Here is a 22,352-nt window from a genome sequence, read left to right on the forward strand (position 1 = left end):
CAGCTCCGCTGAGGCCAGCAACTGCACTGTGCTTCCAGTCTATATCCCCATTGCATGTTGTCTGTTCAGATGTCTTGTTATTTACAATGACTTCTAACTTTATACACTTTGATTCTGGTGCAAATTCTGCTTCCTCTTTTATATGTACTGTGAAACAATAATTTGTTTTTTTAATCTATCAACAACGACATTTTTATCTATCGGAAAAGCCAATAAGGTGCAAAATTAAACATTTCAAAAATAAACAGTTACAACACACATGAAAATTATAAACGAGACAAAGTTTAGGTGATATAAAACAAAAGTAGTGGACAGCCTGTCATACATCAACACGCAAAACCTTAAAAGAGTTCTATGATCTGAGCCTCAGACATACCACTACTCTATCTAACATGAAAATTGGGTAAAAGCAAGATGATTCAGTAGTAGATTCTCTCTCTCTCTCTTTAGCCTTTTTCTACCCTTCGGGTGTAGGCCTCCTTCATTCTTCTCCATTCGTCACGGTTCTGTGCAACCTGGAGCCATCTCATCCCCGCAGCCCTTTTGATGTCGTCTTCCCAACGCATATTGGGTCTACTTGGAGGACGTTCTTCTCCCCATGGTCGCCACTCGAGTATTCTTTTACTCCACGAGTCGGTCTTTCGTGCCATATGACCAGCCCATTCCCACTTCAAACTGGCTACGCGTTTTACAACATCCGTGACCTTGCTCTGCTGTCTCAGCCACTCATTCGTTTTACGGTCTCTCAATGTGATCCCCACCAGTTTTCTCTCTAGCGCCCGCTGGACAACGCTTAGTTTACGTAATATGCCTTTGGTGAAAACCCAGGTTTCAGCTCCATAAGTGAGAACAGGCAGGATACATTGATCAAATATGCGTGCTTTTTGTTCGGCCTTAAGTTTCATTTTGAAGGCAAACTCGAGATTGGAATAGGCTGCCCAGGCTAGCCGTACGCGTCTGTTGATTTCATTGGTTTGGTTATTCTTTCCAGTCACTATCTCTTGTCCCAAATACACGTATTTATCGACCGTTTCGATGGCAGTATGGTTAACTGTGATATTCGCCTTGACATCTGTATTTGTCATAACTTTTGTCTTGTCTAGATTCATTTCCAGGCCACACCGTATAGAGGCATCGCTGAGTTCTTGAATCATACTTTGAAGTTCAGCGGGGTTACTTGCCAACAAAACAATATCATCAGCGAACCGCAAATTATTTAAGCGACTACCCCATATGTTCAATCCACGATTTTCCCAGTTCAGGCTTTTTAAGATGTCCTCTAGCACCAGAGTAAACAATTTTGGTGAAAGCGTATCACCTTGTCGTACGCCCTTCTCAATCCGAACTGGCTCCGTCAGCGGGGGTAGGTTCACTTTTAAGGTGGCTCTCCTGTACATATTTTCGATTAGGGCAGTATATCGGTGATCTATACGTGCATTTTGCAGTGATTCTATGACCGACCATGTTTCAACACTGTCAAATGCTTTTTTGTAATCAATAAATGCTAACCACAAGGGCATTTGATATTCAGTCGTCTTTTCTATAATTATTCTCATAGACAATATATGATCCAACGTGCTGTTACCACTCTTGAATCCAGCTTGCTCCATTGGCTGATATGAGTCAAGTTTCTTGGTGAGGCGTAGAGTAATGATCTTCGTAAAGAGTTCAGCATGTTATTCTCATGTTTCAGTTGCTCGGTTTCCTGTTTAATCGGCAGTAACTTTTCTTCTATTGTTGACGAAATAGTTTGTTGGACCGTTTGATTTATTATACTAGTTTGTTTTTCTAGTTCTTCCTTCATTTTATTAAACAGTAATTTCATTTGCTCGTCCATGTTCTCCATGATGCAATAACGAAACGTTTAAAGTTTGCTTGAAATGGAACGCAGTTTTTCTTGTTAGGTTGCTTGTATTTGCGATGTGTCACTTTTGCCGGTGTTTATTTTTCTGTGTGACAACACTATAAATTATTTCGTTATGTTGGCAAAATAAGATCCGATTTGTGGTCTGATCTATGACATTTAACTTTGGAGGTTATGTTTGTTTCGATTTTCTCACTGATTTTTTGTTGCGAATTTTACGTAAGACGTTGAAATTATCACTAGTATCTTTTCGTACAGTTCTAATCTATATTATTATTCACAGTCCAGTTCTTTTTTGCTTCTTTTACACTGACTTTTTATTTATTTTTCACGGGACGCACTGACACTCATGTTTACTGTTAAAGCACCGGAACCGGAACCGGAACCAGTAGTAGATTAGGGCATTTGAACTGCAGGTTAGGGGTTGTGCACAAATCACGCGAGGCGTTTTCAGCTACTTTTTGAACCCCCTTGGTGATATTTGGTGAGGTTTTTGGCTACCCTGCCTCCGCCACATAACCTCACGTGTATTTTTTCCATTCGACCTAATTTTAAGATACGCGCTCCAAAATTTCGTAAAATAGACTCGTCATTTAGAAGTCCGGAGTGATGATTTCCCTATAAGGGCTATAAAGATAACTAGAAACGGAAAGTCACTTGTTAAAAGAAATCGTACATATGTGTGGCACAGCCAAAGCGACAGGCAAGGCCTACTTTACCTGTGTTCATGTGTTGTACTTACACATAATTGAGTTAAGAGTAGAATATATTATAACTGGTCAACCATAAACCACCATACAAAAACTTAATAACTTTAATACTTAAAACAATCCTCGCGAGTCGCGTCAATAAAATAAACACAACAACATGAGAACATGACATGAACATTGAATGTCAATGTCAAAACAGATGCTAGACGTCCCCATTTACGCATGCAATATGCAATCTACACCAATGTCATCTTCGAACATCGTCTAGAGAAAAAGTCCTAACACACTATCGCACCGTACCGCGACCTTGGTGCGGCGCGGCGCACGTATTGATAGTGTGTAAGCTTCCATCGCACATAATTATTATTACTAATTATGAGCACGTCGCACCAACTGACAAGTAATAATAATACTGGTCTTCCCACTTTAACTCTACTGTATTTGTTTCTAACCTAACCTATACCTATAGGTATTACAGTGGTAACACCCTATCGCACCGCACCGCGACCTTGGTGCGTCGCACCCATAAGTGAGAGCGAGAAACAGATATCTCTTTCTCTTTTAGTGAAACTAACCGTGAATCATGCCTGACCAGTAATATATGATAATTGTCAAGAGGGCGCTGTTATTCTCATGTATAGGGTGACAATTCAGTGTAGTATGAAAAAAATAGTTCCAGTGAAATTCCGCAACATGGCGCACCCTCAATAGATCCTGGTTCACCTTATAGTTGGATCGATTTGTCGCCTCTGAAAACCTCCATACTTAAAAGCTTATAGCAAAATTCATCGAAATCGTTAGAGCTAGCCGTTTCCGAGATACCCGAAATTATATAATAGCTAGCTTTTGCCCGCGACTTCGTCAGCGTGGAATTTTATTCAATCTGCGTTTTGTTGATTCCCCATACAAACTTCAACCCCCCTTTTCACCCCCTTAAAGGGTGATTTCTTGAATGAAAATTACCCTTTGTCCTTCCCCGGGACTCAAACTATCTCTATGTATAGGTAAGTAGTTAAGTAGGTACCCTAAATCGTGCACCAGCGCCGGTGCTACAACACCGCGCGGGCGTGACAGTTCCTATTGACAAAGTTTGTTGTGCAGTTGTTGTTAAGTCCCCATACAAAAATCCACTCCTTTAAGGGATGATTTCTGGGATAAAAACTATACTATGTCCTTCCTCGGGACTCAACAATCTCTATACTTACCTACCAATCTAAATCGGTTCAGCGGTTTAAGCGTGAAGAGGGAAGAGGTAACAGACAGACAGACAGACTTCCTTTTATAGTATTAGTATGAATAACCAGAACATCCTAAGAATAAGAGTAGGTATGGCCAGATGCAGAAGGCGGTGATCTTGGACACGGCGCGGATAGTCCGCCGGTTCCTCTCTCTGCGGCCCTGACCACCGGCAGCTGTCGGTTTTTATATTTTACTTTTATATTCATATTATAAATCATATCATATATTAGAAATCATAATATGAATATAAAAGTAAAATATAAAAACACTTACAAAACAATAAAAAATACATATAATATAAACATTTTATAAAAAACCTAACCTAGGGTGCCGCCAGCAGCGGGGCAAGGCCCAAGCTGCCGGTGGTCAGGGCCGCAGAGAGAGGAACCGGAGTTCAAGTAAATAAAGAGTAGGTATAACAATATTAACAATCAAAGAACAATGCCTTGTTACCGGAATCACGCATACCTACCTACATTATTTCCGGACGGCTCAGATACCGGATACCTCGATGTTATCTCAGTAAATTTAACAATAACGCTTGCTATCATAATAGCTCGGATATGAGGATAGGGGTGACAAGTTTCAGGAAATAGATGTTTCCGTATATTGTTAATCTAAAGATCTCTCTCTATTTGAACATCGCCTCCGATTTTGGCGTAATATAAAAACATAATACTAAACAAATAAGTAGTATATTTCTTTGGGATATACATTATATTTGAGATAGTCTAGATAGATATACATAAATTGATAATGTACCTATCCTTTTGGATGTCTTTTCAAAATCATTAAGCAACTAGATTTTTAAGGAAGAATGAGATAATTTATAACAAATACACAGTCATCCTTTGATCATGGGCATGGCATCTATGTATAATATAATAGGGAACGTGCATGAAATATAGGCAGTGCTTGGCGGATTTGCAATATTTGCCGCCCTAGGACCCAATAACAATAATTATCTTTATTTAACAATTAAAGTTTTACAGAGGCACATGGCAGTGAACCCAGAGATAAGACCTAGCTAGATCAGCGCTGGAAGTCGCCAGCAACATGCTGAGATGGGGCCATTTCGTGACACTTTATCTTTCATTATTTTATTTCTATGTATGTCTTTTGTCTGTGTGTTTACGAATAAAAAACTACTCTATTCTATTCTATTCTATTCTATCGATTTTTCGCCCCCGAAAAACCCCTTTTCATCGAAATCGTTAGAGCCGTTTCCGAGATCCCCGAAATATATATACATATATAAATAAATAAATAATATACAATAATTGCTCGTTTAAAGGTATAAGATATGATTAGCCGCCCCTTTCTCAGCACTCTTGCTTGCTTCCTATTAAAGTCTTGCCGGCCTAGGCCCGGTCCTACTTGGCCTTATGGCAAATCAGCCACTGACTATAAGGGGCAGCACAGGAGCCCTTTGATTATTAGCGCCAAGTGTAAACGGAATTCGATGAAACTTGGCACACAGATAACCCTTTACTCAACTGGGGACACGATGTGTTATACTTTGGCTACATAAATGCTTTTAGGCTGTAGGCAAACACAATTGCGGGATTTGCAGAGTAAATAGATGGTGGAATCACGATTTAGTAATTGTTGATTTTCAAATAAATTAATTTTGAAGCTACGCCGTTTACGTGGTAATTGGTAATCACAGATAAATAGGTAAGTAATGGTAGCCATGATAAGTAAGTTTTAACTTTTATCCTCAACGGAACGGAGACGGTATTTATATGCATTTTAGTGCATTCAAATGGATGTTCCCAAGGATCTCCGGAAAACGGATTTCGTTTGAGATTTTATTTGTAATGGAATTGTGATACACCAGGTAGGTACTTAGGTACTTCCACATATACCTAGATAAAATACTTAGGTACATACAACTTATGTTGTACCTAATTAATAAATGAAAGCTACATTATGTACCTATACCACCCTATACGACGATGTCAACAACACATAAATTGGTGGCATTTGAAATTAAACCACTAAGATCAAAGAACCGTTTCGGAAACTGTCTTTGTTGCCGTTACAGGGATAAGGCGGATATCCGGCATATCTGTGATAATTAATCTTAAACCTACCTATTATTCATAACTCATAAAGGGCTTGAGAGTACCTAACCCACTCTGATTGTTTTCATACAACGCGATGGCTTATTGGTACAGTCAATATCATAGAGGCACTTACTGTGGCCTTATCCAAGGTGACAATCGCTATCGCTTCGCCATCGAATCGCTTTGTGTCTGTCTATCACTCTTCTATATTAGTGTGACAGTGACAGTTGCGTTTCGTTCGCTACGTAGCGTTAGCGATTGGCACGTTGGCTACGCGGCCTGGTTAGATAAAGGTGTACCTACACATGGTTTACATTAAAAATGTAACTAATTATTTAACAGGAAGTGCTATATTCGAAGATTCTCTTAATACGTACGTAAGGTAAACGTACTGGTGCTCGATGCGGTCCCAGTACATGTCATCTTGAAACTTAAGTCATTGTCAATAGAGGTGACAGCAGGGTGTCATCTATTGGGCATTAGCATGTCGAGCACTAGTACGTTTACCTTACATAATTTTAATAGAGTAATACATATTAAATGTTCTGAATTTCCCTAATTTTCTGTTCCATGGTAGATGCCATAAAATATAGGGATATGGTGAGCTGTGGCGGTGAGTAGGTAGAGAAAAGGATGGTCTGCTGTAAACCTCTCGTCGGTCCGAATCCACCCACAAAGTTGTCGTTCCATCATTTGTGCTGAAATGAACATTATAGTTGTCTAAATCGTTATACAGGGTGCCCGGTAATTAGTGGATAACCTTCTAACCACCGACAGCACCTTAGGCTGGTCCAGAAAATGCGCTTATAGGTCTAGTAAAAGTTTCGTGGTTTTCGAGATAATCGAACTTTTCTGTCTTTTTTAATGGCTAGCTCCAATTAAAAAAGACAGAAAAGTTCGATTATCTCGAAAACCACGAATTAAGTGCATTTTCTGGACCAGCCTAAGGTGCTCTGTCGGTGGTTAGAAGGTTATCCACTAATTACCGGGCACCCTGTATAACGAATATTTCAGTTTACTTACAACCTATGCCATTACCCCAACTTATGCGTCTCCTTAACTAGTTTTGAATTTATTTTATAATGTAGGTATTGTGTGTAAACTCGGAGGTACTGCCTACACCATTTTATTATGTAAGTGGGTAATAGGCCAATGTACCTATACCTAAAACTGATTTAATGTTATTTAGCCGTATAGTTAGATTTTGCTAATTTAAACTAGGTACTCGAGGCATCAGTATGATCTGTATGATAGGCAACTCTGGGGAAATAAATAAAAAGTCTGATTATTAGTTTAAATGTATTTTTCACTTAAAAAAAAATTACATTATAAATGAAACTAATAATTTAATAGGAAGTACCTACTAGGTATATCCGAAGATTCAGTTAGCACGTAGGTACATAAAAAGTAATAATTATTATGTTTTGAATTTTCTTAATTTTTTCTTTCATGGTAGATTCCATAAAACACAGGAATCTGGCGGTCTAGCATAAGTTGCGTTCTCGCGCGCGAGTTCATACTTGAAGTCGCGCTTGATGTATGGAGTCGCGCGCGAGAACGCAACTCATGCTAGACCGCCTGGTGAATTGTCACTGTGAGTAGGAACAGAAAGGGACGGTCTGCAGTGAAACACTGTCGCCGGTCCAAAATCGGCCACAAAGATCTCGACACATCATTCGTGCTGAAATTAACATTATAATAGTCTAAATCGTTTTATAATGAATATTTCAGTAATTACTTAGGGCCATGTCCATTACTGGTTTCATCGCGTTACATCGGTTTGATGAATTACTTTTAGAATATAAAGATCTGGCTGTGAGTGTACAAGTTGGACAACGAACCGTAAGCGTTAGAAATGCTACATTTTTTTAAATTCTGGCGGTAGAACACTGCTCTAATTCTAATGGATATTAGCATAGAAAAAATTACTCTCAATCATCTCTATTATGAATTTTCGTTGCCATGGAAAGCTCCATAAAATACAGGGATCTCGTGAGCCATGAGTAGATAAAGGAAGGGGCGGTCTGCGATGAACTCGTCCGTCCAATACGGGGCACAAATGTCACGCCACCCCATAGAAGCTGAAAACAATAATAAAGTTAAACTTTCGTGAGACATACCTGAAACTGTTTAGACGACAAAAATTTCTCACACAAAAAAAATATTTTCGGGCCCGCAACATATAATATGTCGCCAATAACGACAAAAAAAAAATTGTGAGTGAAACCGTTGTCGTCTAAACAGTTTAATAATAAAGTTAGCAAAATAAATAAATACCTACAAATATAATGAATCACTCGGCAATATTAAATAAATTTAACGGAATCGTTAAGGTTCATTCTGGCGGTACAAGGCAATATTCATGGGTGTTAACTTACCGACATAGATATGTTTCCACTAAACGCCAAAAAAATGTAAAGATAATACCTTATTTTCATTAATATTCTGGAACACTTTTAGGTACAGATATTTACAAACATATAACTAGGTAAATATAAAAATTAAGGGTATTATATGCTATTAGGGTCGATAGGTACCCGGCTAAATGTGACTAGCACGCTGCTGGCGTTTCCTCTTTGCACGACTAGCGAAATAATATTAAAAATGCGCCGGACCTGGGGTAGCCGCTTTTTTCTCGTAGGCGTTGACCTAACTTTCTTATATTTTTTTTAGCATCAGCACACCAGGGCCCGCTTGTTTCTATGGCTACTGGTACAAAATAATACCTACTTACCAAAATCATTTTCTACTTTTCAAATACACCTGTTACGGTCACATAAATTTTAAATCATTTAGCTTTAGGTACAAAGTTTTTATGTGGATCCAACTTCTCCGTGCATATTGGTAACTTTTGACCCAGGTATATACTCGTAAGAATAACAGAAAAGAATAATAAACTTACTGGCTGCTGCCGCTTCCGTGCCCAGTTCATCCACCGCTATGAAGGCTTTCTGAATGGCTTCGGATACAAATTGTCGATCGTTGCTTGACAACATGTTGACATCAGACTTTTTTGGATCAAAAATTGTCTTAATTCCCATCTGAAATAATAAAATTGTGAATTTTATGGAACTAACATTAATTAATAAATAGTCTTTAAGTAGGTTTTTGTAAAAAAAATCAGGGGGGTATATTTTTGTCGTTTTTCCCTTATAATTTTCCTTTTCTCGTTTGTGATTTGAGATTTGATGTTTCTACATAGCTCGGAAGTACAATAATTCTTGAATAAAACTATGTTTATAATTGCTTATTATAAGTAAAATAAATAATCAAATATGTAGGTACATACTACATACCTTAGGTAACAGTTCCTTCAGATTGATTTCAGATTCAACTTTAAACTTAGGCATGATTACTTGAAGTTCTTTTTTTTTTAGACTTTTGATCTCTGCCATCAAATCATACCCGGTTACCAGTTGTTTCATCACATCACTCAGACCCTCGATTTCATCTGGCAGAACTATCACCATACTAGCTTTACCCCCAAAGTAGAACATCTGCAATATCTGTAATAAAAGGAGTTACAGTACCTATCAGAAAGAAATCCTTAGCTCCCTAGGGCGTGCAATGGAAAACAAAAAGGATGGGGTTATTCCCACTAGTTACCACCAAGTTCTTACCAGTGGTAACTACTGGGAATTTTGATTAGTTGATTACTTAGGTGTGAACAACTAGATGACAACTAAATTTTATGATCGCTTTACAATATTAGTTGCCAATTTATTATTTTAGACGCCAACCTATCACTTTAAGTTACTTATAAATTTTTTGGGTTGCTTGATTTTGGTGCCACTTTTTTTATAATATTATGATGCTTATATTTTGAGGCTAATATATATTTTTTGGCGCTAGAATATTAATGCACAGCCAAATGCCCAATATGCCTAATGAAAGTTCCTGTTTAATATTTTAGTTGCCCGGTTAATAATAAGCCAAAGTATAATAGGTACCTACATACTTATAAATATCAGTGAATTTAAAAAAATACGTTACCTACTTACTCTACATTTTCGACTAGTTTACTTAAAGGAAATGCTGCCAGTATCTTTGGTACTATGCCCCAGGGGCCCTCTTTAGATATAGATTTTTAGTTTTCCTTTTTAGGGTTCCGTAGCCAAATGGCAAAAAACGGAACCCTTATAGATTCGTCATGTCTGTCTGTCTGTCCGTCTGTCTGTCCGTCCGTATGTCACAGCCACTTTTCTCCGAAACTATAAGAACTATACTGTTGAAACTTGGTAAGTAGATGTATTCTGTGAACCGCATTAAGATTTTCACACAAAAATAGAAAAAAAAACAATAAATTCTTGGGGTTCCCCATACTTCGAACTGAAACTCAAAAATTTTTTTTTCATCAAACCCGTACGTGTGGGGTATATAAGGATAGGTCTTCAAAAATGATATTGAGGTTTCTAATATCATTTTTTTCTAAACTGAATAGTTTGCGCGAGAGACACTTCCAAAGTGGTAAAATGTGTGTCCCCCCCCCCCCTAACTTCTAAAATAAGAGAATGATAAAACTAAAAAAAATATATGATGTACATTACCATGTAAACTTCCACCGAAAATTGGTTTGAACGAGATCTAGCAAGTAGTTTTTTTTAATACGTCATAAATCGCCTAAATACCCCTTCCCCCTTCCCCCCTTCATGGGCTAGTCCGACTCGCACTTGGCCGCTTTTTTAAGTAGTAGTTTTAGTTTTGTAGGTAGTTTTAATTTTATTTAGGTTACTTTATGTTGTTTATGTTGAAATTCTCTTTGCTAAAAAATGACTTATTAAACGTTATTAATTTTTAATAAAGGTTATTATTATGTCTTAAATAGGGTTTGCAAGATCCGTCAATTTTTCGGATCCGGATATTTCGGATATTAAAATTTGACGGATCCGGATATCCGGATAATTCGGATAATACGGATCTGTATCAAGAAAGGTGACGAAATTTACAACTTACATACAACGAACAGCTAGTAAAATGTAAAATGTTCATATTTTAGTTAATTACAATTAATATTATTATCTCAAAACGATATAAATAAGTATAATAAGATATTCAGTGTAGTCTTAATTAGGTATTCCTATTAATAATATTATGCATTTTTAGGAGGCCGTAGTCGATTTGTAACCGAAAACGCCAAAAATGAAGTAATTAAAGCAAATTTATTTCTATATATCTGCTCAGAAGAATTAATTCTAAAGGTGCCTAAAAACACTGCTTTAACTTCGGCGTTTTTTCTTAAATTTGCCATTATAAGCTCACAAAATAGAAAATGGAGAAAAAGTTACATTTATGTACTTTTATTATTTTATACCGGTGTGGTGTGATATAATTTATACTATTAAAAAACGTACTTCCTTTACCTTGGTAAAATAGCTATACCTTCAGTCGTTAGATTGAGAAAAATGGCCTAGAAAAAGTATCTAACTCATTTATTCACTCCCCATTACAACAATCTTCCATTATAGGTATATATAAATCCAGTTAATTACTGCAAAATAATGTGAAATTACTACAAAAGTTTCGGGAAATTAAGAAATTTGGGCTACAGCTTCTTAATAACGAGAAAAAAATATCAATATTATTTACTCAGTTAGCAGCACATCAAGCACATGTTATTTATGTTAACAGAAGACTGGGAACGGACACGATAACACAAAAAAGTCACTGATAGTGATAACAACACGCACAAGCACTAATGAAGTTCCAGGTAGACGACCCAAAGGCGACTGAGCGAAAACCTGATAACAATTACTTTAAAACATACAAATACCCTTATTCCAGTCAGGAGGCATGCAGGTAGCTCGTTTTAAGACTTACTGTTACTACTGTTTAGTTTAAGCAATATTTGTACTTATTTTATGACGTTATCGCGTACCAATAACGCGACCAATACAATATTTAACGGATCCGTGAGATCCGAAATATCCGGATCCTATGAGACGTTGGATCCGGATCTTAGATTTGACGGATATCCGGATATTTCGGATATCCGGATATCCGGATCTCAAACCCTAGTCTTAAACTTACTTTTGCCTTTAATTCCGGACTGTGCTTGTAATTAAAAGGTTTTCCCTTTAAACTCATGTGTTTAATATTTATTTTCTTGGATTTATTGACATGAAATACTCTGGTGTATGTATCGTCGGCGTCAAATTCATACTCCCAGAAAGCCTGAAATGGATTCAAACGTTTTATTAATGTTTACGTTCAATAATCTAGAAATACACTCAAGATCAATAAATGGTCATTTTCACTTAACTGTGCACCTTTAACGGCCGTTTAGCAATCGTTACAAAACTGACGGTCAATGTCAGATCCTATACATTTTGTCAGGAATGTAACGGTTAGACGTTACTGAAACACGACTTAAGTCGCGCTTTAAGGTGCACAGTTAAGTGAAAATGCTCAAATATGCATCGTGTATAAAATGGTAATAGTAATGACTATTTTATTAAGGTAAACCGGTACTTGACAGTCTAATTTCCAATAGTTGACAGCCGAGCCGGTTCGTCACCTCTATTGCTTGGAATTATGACTGGAGGGACACACTAATTGGAAAATTGTCCAGTACTGGGACATTTCCTTTGATTGAATCTAATACAACTTAGGAAAAGGACGATGTTGGAGTGAACGAATTCGGAAGTGGACAAGGTAGTCAACTTCGGAATCTATAAAGTGACAACTTAGGAAAAGGACGATGTTGGAGTGGACGAATTCGGAAGTGGACAAGTTTGGAAAGAGACAAATTAGGAAGTGGCCAAAGTCGACCGGAGGGATATCAGTAGATTCAAATACAGATACTTACTGAGGCATACTGAGTTACTGAGGTAAGAATATTGTAAACAGCATTCTATTAGTAAAAAGCAAGGGTAGGTATATAATTGAACATTTTCTTACGTGGAAGTAGATGGCGTTGATGAGTACAAGTCGTGTGTCTTCATTCAGCATGTCGGCAGAAACAATGTCTTTAATAGTATTGTTGGTTTGATTTTCTACCTGTAATTACATAAAACCAGAATTGAAATAAGTAAAGAAAATTGAAATTGAATTGAAATAGAGTTAACAAGTCAAATAACGTGTAAGTACTTAGTTATTAAATATTTCTAAAAACGTCTCATCACTTTGCGCTCTATATATATAGGTAACTATAAATGTAGTGGTATAGGTGTTATAAATGTATAAGTATAATTAATTAAGAAAGTCTATTGCATTATTTTGTTAGGACCTAAAAGAATATCGAGAAAATACATGAGACCGGAGTCATTGAATTGGCTAAATGACCAAGTCAAAAGCATTTTTTCTAGGTCCATCTAGGCGAGAATAGGCCAAAGGTATGGTGCGCCATCTTTCGAAAAGATTGCACCATACCTTTAGGCTATTCTCGCCTAGATGGCGTTCATTTCAATATAATTACAAATTAACACATATCAGTGACAGAATAAGGATCAAAGTCAAATGGCGTTCGAACAGTTTTAATCTTCTGTCAAAAGATGGCGGTGTATTTACTGTTGCTACATAATTCACCATGACAGTAACTCTCTATGAAATCTATACTCATTGCTAGTGCTATTGGTATATAACTATATAGGTATGTAAAAGTTGAATTAAATAGCTCTACTTTTATAGTACCTACTACGAGATAATTCGTTGGGAACTTACCCATTTATTAATGGAATTCGCAGCATTATTACTTTTCGTAAAATCGATTTGTTCCAAACTGGCGTGGAATACTTTTTCAGCATCCTTCTTAAGGGTCGCCTTGAGGGCTGCCCCCTGTTTCACGTAGATCTTGTTGGCGATTTTTAACGTAACATCGTTGGATCTTTCATGTTTTGAAGGCTTCGACGCTAGAGTTGTTGTCAGGGATATGAATGTGGAAAAGAGCTGTAAAATTAAAAACGATAAGAACCTAAATAAATTGTGAGCGGTAAGTGTAATAGCTCCTTAAGATAAGACGGTCTACAAGCTCTTTCGACGTTATTAACTCCTACGTTTGAAAGTATAGATATTTATTAATAAAACAGAGAAAAAAAACAAATTCTAAATCTAGCCTTAAATTAGACTGAGGCATTGTTCCTAGGACACTGGCCGCGTTCCCCCACTGCACAGTGAGGCTGTTTTTGTGCAAAAAATGCGCCAGCTCGTAGGTCGCCAGACACCCAGACTAGTTTGGGGGAAATTTCTTTGTTTGTACACATACCTAATACCTAAAGGATGACTCAAGTTAGACCGGGCCGTGTCTGGGCCGGAGCTTCCGGACGAAGCGCCTTCTTCTATGGAAAACATCACGTGATCACCTGTCATCTGTCATAGAAAAGTAAGCGCGGGGGACTCCGGCCCGGACACGGCCCGGTCTAACGTGAGTCATCCCTAATTATTTCACTTACAGAAGGTCTGTAGATCAGAAAGTGGGAAGTTTTTTAGTGTGTCGGAGCAACGTATTTAAGTACCTATACAAATAAGAGAATAGAATTCTTGCCCTATGACGGTGTCCGGTCCGGTCTTCCCCACAACGAGTGCTTGTCTATCCTATAGGCTAAAAACTTAAAACAGAACTCCACCCAGCTAAAAAAAAATATAATAAAATAATATTTACATCGTCTTCATTAGGGATTTCGAGCGCCTTGAATATTTCTGCGCGAGACTCATTGCTGCTGCCGAGGGCCACTAGTGCCAACACCGTCTCCACTGACAGAGGAGAGCAGATGTAGTTTCTGTTGTTGTCCAGTTCCTGAAAACATAGGTACGTTAAGTACCTAAATCATACTATTTTTCGGGCATGTCTATTTAAAGTAGTAGGTAAGCTACCAAAATTTTATTGTGTTACAATTGGGAATTTTTATATTATTTCTTCTTAGAATCACAAGCTTTTTCCATTTTTACCGAGAAAAAAATGTGTCCCCAAAACTGTTGATCCATTGGGTTACGGTTTTCAATACAACCTTCTATGACCGTAACAAAACGGACAACAAAGATTTCTAATAAATTTTGGGGACACTTTTGTTCTTGTAGGTATTAAGATCGAAAGATCCCGTGGTTCTGAGTGGAAATAATATATAAATTACAAAATCTAAAATGCAAGTTGGGGGTACAACTTTAAATATAAATGCCCTTTCACACAATTTGCACTCTAGTAATTTTTTTTTGGGTTTAGAAAGAACGCAGAAGCATGTTTATTCCCCAAAACTCCCGTTTGTATGGAGAAACGACCTGGGCTCCGACCCAGCTATAACAAAAACTGTCAAATTCGGGACCCACCTCTTGGCCGTCTTAAATATGGAGCATAAAATAGCCCAATCGGTCGGCATGTTGGTCAGAGGGCCTGCCGCGAAACACATTCGACGTGTTACCTCTTTGTCGCACTTGTAAATTCGTACGTAAGTGTGACATGGAGGCAACACATCGAACTCAGGGCCCACTCAGACCCACCGGTGGGCCGTGACCCATAGTTTGGGAAATGTTGCATTAGAATATCTAAGCAAGATATGGGTCGGAGAGCGCTTTCACTGGACTATTGGTAGTTGGAGTAACGTACCTATTAATTGATTTTTGACAGTTATTAACCAAAGCTGTAAAATTTGATCCTTATATAGTATGAAGCTAAAGTTAGCCTTGAAACTGTAAGTCTTAGCTTCATGTAGGTACAGTGGCGGATTTCCCATAAGGCACAGTAGGCTCGTGCCTAGGGCGGCAAATTGTGCCAAAAAAATCGCTGATGATAACAAGAAATACCTTAAAATTAGGCCAGACAACGAATTCTCAATAAAAGGTATAGAGGGATATGCTTGGAACACAATTTTTGACTTCGTAACTTTGTTTGAACTTGAACTAGTTAGGAGGTGAACATTTCAAAAGTCCCCGGCCGTAGGTAGCCCTTGAGCCGGGGGAGGAGGGAGGTTTGAAGGTCCTATTTTTCGGTTTTTCGCTTATATCTCGGAAACTATGCGTTCTAACGACTGATCATTGTACAAAATGAAAGCTGATTAAATTTGCTACAAGTTTTATTTATTTTCGATATCTTGAGGGTCCTCCACAGTAAAGTTGTGCGCGAATCGCGGCGAGAAGCCGCGAACGCGAGTGTGGCGTCGATTTCACAGATTGCTCACGCCTTCGCGCCTTGTTCCCCGTTTTTTGTCGGTTATTCGGCCAGCGTCAAAGGAGGCGCGAAGCGCGAACTTGCAAGACTCCACAATACACACTATTTTGGCTCGTCAGTTGCAAGATAAATATTAATTATATTATATATAGCGGCTATATTTTACGGTTTTACAACAAAACAAAATGAAAAAATAGCAACAGCAAGTATGATGCCTTAGATAAATGACAGTTAAACTCGATCAGCTGATGCTTTTCAGCCATCTTGGCCCGAACTAAATTGCGAAATCACCGAGAAGTTTGCGGTTGTGGAGTCATACGTCAACGTCGCGATATGTTCGCTCGGCGAAGTCGCGCCGCGATTCACGCACAATAGTCTGGTCTGGAGGGGGGCTTGTATAGGGCCCTCCACACTCGTGCGCGAATCGCGGCGCGAAGCCGCGAACGCGAGTGTGGAGTCGATTTCGCAGATCTGCTACACTGTTAAAATCCTTCGGGTTCCTTTCCTCGTGAGTACCGTGAATATAATTGATGGAAATTTAATGAAAAATTATAGACATTCAAGAGCGGCTATCTCAAAAACTAAACAAGATACCTATCGAAAAACTCGACTGTACAAAACTTGTAGCAAATTTAAACAGCTTTCATTTTGTATAATGATCATGTCACAACGATGCATAGTTTCTAAGATATTATAAGCGAAAAACCGAAAAATGGAACCTTCAAATCAAATCCCCCAGGGCTACGGCCGGGGACTTTTGATATTTTCACCTCCTAACGAGTCCAAACAAAGTTACTAAGTTAAAAATGTGTCCCAAGCATTTCCCTCTATACCTTTTCGTTGCCTGACCTAAATGTAGTCAATATGATGGGTGCTGATGCTGACGGGGCGGCTACAGGGTCTGAGCCTAGGGCGGCAAAGACTGCAAATCCGCCACTGTGTAGGTAAGTAGGTATATAAGAGCCTGGAATACATGAAGTTGTCACTCCTGGTAGGTGAGTAAGCGGGTAGTCGGCAAGAGCATGTGACGCCTCTGAAGTTGCAGGCGCCCATAGGCAACGGTGTCAGCTAGCCTTCGGTTACGCGTTACGCTTACCTATACGCTATACGTCGCAGCAAAAATATGACCGTGACTTTGGTTCATCACCTTGAAAACGAGACCGATGTCGAACACCACTAGCTACGTTAATAAAATTGAACTCTATTTTCTAAATAATAAGAGTCTACTCACATTGCAAAATCGCACCCCGAAATTCGCTACGTGAGAAATCGATGTCATCTCTACCGCGTATGTTTTTATACTGACTCACATTCTCTGGCTAGCCTTCTTTTATACCCAATGTCAGAGCAGGCAGGGAATACCCCGAAAAACAATAACGCATCGGGAAACAACGTCTGGACGAAAACAAGTGAAAGGACTTTGAAAATGAAACTCAACGCTGTAGCACTTAGAGTCTAATTTAGAATGATGGTAGTAGAGTAATGCAATCTTATGCAAAACATCGCTGATATTCCAAAAGTAACCTAGTGACATTGAGTTTAAGTCTCATTTCGGTGAAAACCTACCCTGATAAAATGTGTTTATATAAACAAAAACAAAACATCGCTGGAATTGGAATCATTGTGAAATTTTTGCGTTGCAAAAATAATATCTCGTCAAAAACATTACATGTAAAAAGGTGCAAGTCTCGCAACGCTTCTACTACAAAAAAGTTTTGAGATGTAGGTAATGTGAAACCAAGTCGGTTATTTTAATCAGTGCCAGGGGGTGTTAAAACCGTATCAGGGTCGTTCTCGCATTTCGTGCAAATCGGTGTTTTCGGAAATTTACCAAAAATGTGGTGGCGTTTACGAATATCTGTTAATGCAAGGTTGTAACATAGGGCCTAAAGTATATGTCTCTCCAATGAACAATTCTAAAAAGGTATGTATTTTCTTTATATGTACAATTAACACCCATTTTTTTCATTCATCTCTACATGTAACGCGTGAAGATATAACTTTGACCTACATTTTAACCTTAAGATACTACAAATAGAAAATTCGTTGTTTGTTCAATAAATGACTTATTTAGTTATGTTTTAAATCGTATAATATTAGAAGCTAGAAATAAATAATAAAAACTATACAGCCTTATAAGTGTATGGTTCAAGTAATTTCTTCATTACCGACGCGAGAAATAGATTAGTTATATTTTGCTATATAGCGAGGGTATATAGCGCCTACCGCCGCTGCAACACATTGTTCGTCAGTCAGTTGGCCGCGTGATCTCGTAGCGGACGCCCGTGTGCCGCTGTTAGCGAAAATATATACGATCTCTCGGGTCGGGAAGGAGTGTGGTTCTCGTTAGTCTTCATCGCCATCGCGTGATTTATACAGTAAGTAGCAAGTGTACATTATTATAATTATACGTAATGAAGTGTTTTAGTGTCGCCTTTCAGATGGTTTATTCTGCAAAATTAAGGTCTGATGCCAACTGATGTAGGCGACAAAAACTTCCAAAACTTCATTCATATCGGTTTCATTCACTTCTTTTCCTTCCAATTTTACTGGGGAAGGTAATGAATGACTTAAGAAGGTAATGATAATATATTCGAGGCATTTAATGGAAAGAGGCTTAGTTATTATAAATATTACGTTGTTATAAACATTTAAAACTGTATATGATAATAGGGGAGCCCAACCGGGGAGCCTTTGTAGTCTAAGATGGTCGACCTTCACCGATATGTCTGACGGATGAAACTTACATATTATGAAAGAAAATATGTTCCTGAACATAAATAAATAGGGTTGCTTAAAGAAATATGGTCAAGACTATTTTTTATTATTAAAAAAAAAAAAAACTTTCTTCAAATTTCACCGATCTGTCTGACAAACGAAATAAGTTCCAATGGAAAGTATACAACTTGTACAATATAAATCAACTAGGTTGCCTATCTTTTTCCGGTCACTATTATGTGGTTATAGGGTTGCTTGCGAAAATCTGGTCACAAATAAGGGTTGCCAGGCTTTTAAATAAAATAAGAAGGGAAGACTTTTAGCGATAACTCATAAACGGCTTAACTTATCAAGTTTGCTTTAATTTTGTTTGTATGAGTTTATTAAGCACTATTTTTATGATTTTTTTCATATTTTTTTGACCGATTTTTCAAAAGTTAGAAGGAATAACTGTTTTTTGTTCTTTCTAAATTATTATTTCCGAAATGATTCACTTTATCAAAAAATGTTGTTTGCAAACTCCTATTTATTTTTAAAGACCTATCTAACGACACCCCACACTATAGGGTTAAAACGATAAAAAAAATTACATAGGTACAAAACGCGAATGATTTAAATATATTTTGTTTATGCTAATTTTTGAAAATTTGAAAACTATGTTTTATGTGATATGGTGCGCAGATGATCAAACCGACTTAACAAACACTTGGGGTTGACAATCTCGACTCATAATGATGATAAGTAAATGGTAAATGTACCATCTAGCTTGAACATTATAAGTTGAGATTGTCAACCCCAAGTGTATGTCAAGTCGGTTTGATTATCTCCGCAGTGCTTAAGACACATGTTTTTAATATTGTTGATTTTAATTGGTGTTAATTTTCTTGAAATACAGTTTTTTTATGTTCGATTTCATAAGTTTGTTTCATTACCGTCCACTGATAAAATTACCATCTCGGCCGATTTCATTACCAGTGCGTAGTTCATTACCAGTAGCCTTATTAAATGAAAAGTAATAACGTTACAAAGGTGCCTTTAGCAGAAAAATGTTAATAAATGAATCCACAAATTGACGAAACCCAAAAGTTTACCATTTAAAAGAAAAATTACAAATCGAGAGAATCTCACCGATTTGCACGAAATGAGAGAATGACCCATCAATAAGATATCTTTAATTTGTAATACGTATAATGACTTAGCCATCGCACGGCTGTATAATGACATAAGGATCATCGTCACCTATTAAAAATAATTCTAATTGAACATAACGCTAGCGCTAATTGCAGTTTGAGCATTACACATATTTACGAGTACGGTACGAGTAAAGCGTTATGTGCGATTGCCAAGTCATTATATATATGTAGGTATTACAAATTAAAGATATCTTTTATTGATAACTATGGCACAGAATAAATAATAGTACTAAGTACAGAAGACTCACTCTCTAACAAAACGCGTCTGTTAGGATCAGCACAGATATGCCGCTAGGTGGCGACAGCGCCACGCGCGGCTTATGGCTTTCCCCAAAATTGGTGTGGAACGGATGTACTTTTAGCTACCTGTAGCAAAGCTACGAAATCGCGGAGTGAGACACGCCTGACTATGGGCACCGAGATTTGCTCGGTTTAAACTTAATTAATGATCTTCGTCGCATTTCCCGGTTTTTTCTTCACAACTAATCCCAAGAATTGGCACAGGCACTACCAAGTCTTCCAAACCCAGTCCAGTGGGAAAACTAGGCCTTACTGAGATAAGTCCGGTTTCCTCACGATGTATTCCTTCGTTGATTAGCGACTGGTAAATCTCAAATGATTTAAGTACTTAATACTTATCGCAATCTCCGTTTTGTTGTTATAGCGGCAACAGAAATACATCATCTCATCTATGAAAATTTCAACTGCCTGGCTAGCACGCTTCATGAGATACAGCCTGGTGACAGTGGTGACAGACATACACGGACACCGGAGTCTTAATAATAGGGTCCCGTTTTTACCCTTTGGGTACGGAACCCTAAAAAGGAAGTTTTCCAAAATTTCTTCGGTCTCAATGACGGTGCAGCCCTAATGTCTAACCCGTCTATCTCCCCCTGCACTAGCGCCATGTTTTTGTTGTTGCTCATTCTGTATTTTTATAATTTTACATTTTTGATAATTAAACGTTTTATAAACTCCGTTTTGTTTGTTTTGTTCTGAAAAACTCATTGATACGAGCCCGGCTTTGAACCAGCAACCTCTAGATTGAAAGTTGCACGTTTACCGCTAGGCTACCAGGACTTAGTGTAAGGCCTGAGTGGACGCTCGAGTTGGGCGTGCAGCGACTGCAGCGAGGCGGGGCATGCGGCATACATGTTAAACAAATGCAAGCATTAGTAGCGGCCTTAGTACACGCTGCTCAAATTCCTTGTGAGCCCGACGCCACGCTGCACGCCCCGCCGAACGCTCCGCTTCGAGCGTCCACTCAGGCCTTACACTTATAGTTAATATTTAAAAATAAAACAAAATCTTCTCACGTGTTTCCACTCTCAATGAAATTCTGATGTGGGTAGGTAATATTTTTCCATTTCGGTACCTCAACTTACAGGTTTATTGAAGGAATTTTCCTTATTTACGTGGAAGTACTTTCACTCGCATGGAAAACTTCCTTTTTATTACCTACTAGTCATCTTTCGGACGTTTTCTTGCATTTATTAATTTATCTTTCTAAATCACTGCTCCTGGAAGAGTGCGTAACAACAAACAACAGTGACGGTGCCCGAAATAATCTTTAAAAAAAAAACCGGCCAAGTGCGAGTCGGACTCGCGTTCCAAAAGAGCTCCGTACATTAAGTCCGACTCACGCTTGACTGCACATTTCTAATAGGTTTTCCTGTCATCTATAGATAAAGAACTATTTTGTGTATTTTTTTCAAAATTTTAGACCCAGTAGTTTCGGAGATATTTCATTTCATTTCATTTATTTTATGCGTAAACCATGGTTATAATAAGGTGTTACATAAACATTTGGTACATGGTCGCCCTGCAAGGGCGTAGCACTGTCTTAAAAACTAGTTTAAAACTAAAAAGTTTAATTATAAAGTCCGTCAACCAAATCTTGTCAGTAGTAAAAGGCGGCAAATTTGAAAAATCGCGGGTTAGCAACACTGTGTTCGAATAATTCCAAAATGCGTGTCATCTGTGTTTTATCTGTGGAATGTGGATCGTGAATGACAGCCGTCACCTTATTTGTTTTCATTTGGTTTTCAATCTGAATCGTTTCTGTTTCAAGAGATATTTCTGCTGTCACCATTAAATACCAATATATTAAATAAGAATAAGCAAAGCTAAGGGGCCTACAATGTACAATCATGCTCGTTGATGGTAAACATTACTAAAAATTGAGGTTATGACAAGTACATACTGGAAGAACTCTTTCGAACTTTTAAGATTATGTTCAGTTTTTTTGTTTTAGGGTTAAAAGGCATAAATAAAATTAAAACGTATGCCTAAATCTATCCAACAAGACCATAAATTGTGTCCTGGAAACCGTCCATAGGCCCACATGTCTAATATTTTCAGCAATCAGTTGTGACTATTTACAAAGATGCAATAGAATACTACAGAGTATTATGCTTGGTTGAAGTGACCCGGTAACATTGGTAACTTCATTATATTTTTTCA

General features: G+C 37.8%; 1 protein-coding gene across 1 annotated transcript; it reads right to left on the reverse strand.

Annotated features, from left to right (window-relative positions):
• Nucleotides 1-7,826: 7,826 nt before the first annotated feature.
• On the reverse strand, nucleotides 7,827-17,355 carry LOC134653913 (alaserpin-like). Its single transcript, XM_063509277.1, has 8 exons — nucleotides 17,210-17,355; nucleotides 14,479-14,613; nucleotides 13,538-13,766; nucleotides 12,780-12,874; nucleotides 11,910-12,053; nucleotides 9,179-9,388; nucleotides 8,785-8,923; nucleotides 7,827-7,963 (listed from the first exon to the last, which is right to left on the reverse strand). The coding sequence occupies exons 1-8, from the start codon at nucleotides 17,255-17,257 to the stop codon at nucleotides 7,827-7,829; spliced, it is 1,137 nt and encodes a 378-aa protein (XP_063365347.1). The 5' UTR covers nucleotides 17,258-17,355.
• Between the last annotated feature and the right edge of the window lie 4,997 nt (nucleotides 17,356-22,352).

The sequence above is a fragment of the Cydia amplana genome, chromosome 14, assembly GCF_948474715.1.
Source record: "Cydia amplana chromosome 14, ilCydAmpl1.1, whole genome shotgun sequence".
Taxonomy (NCBI): Eukaryota; Metazoa; Arthropoda; class Insecta; order Lepidoptera; family Tortricidae; genus Cydia; species Cydia amplana.

Excerpts from the sequence above, each read along its gene's own strand:
- LOC134653913 (XM_063509277.1), bottom strand. The coding sequence starts at position 17,257 with ATGACATCGATTTCTCACGTAGCGAATTTCGGGGTGCGATTTTGCAAT. Across the intron at positions 13,767-14,478 it reads AAATCCCTAATGAAGACGAT|CTCTTTTCCACATTCATATC; the intron begins GTAAATATTATT and ends TTAATTTTACAG. Across the intron at positions 12,875-13,537 it reads TTCCATTAATAAATGGGTAA|AAAATCAAACCAACAATACT; the intron begins GTTCCCAACGAA and ends AATTACAGGTAG.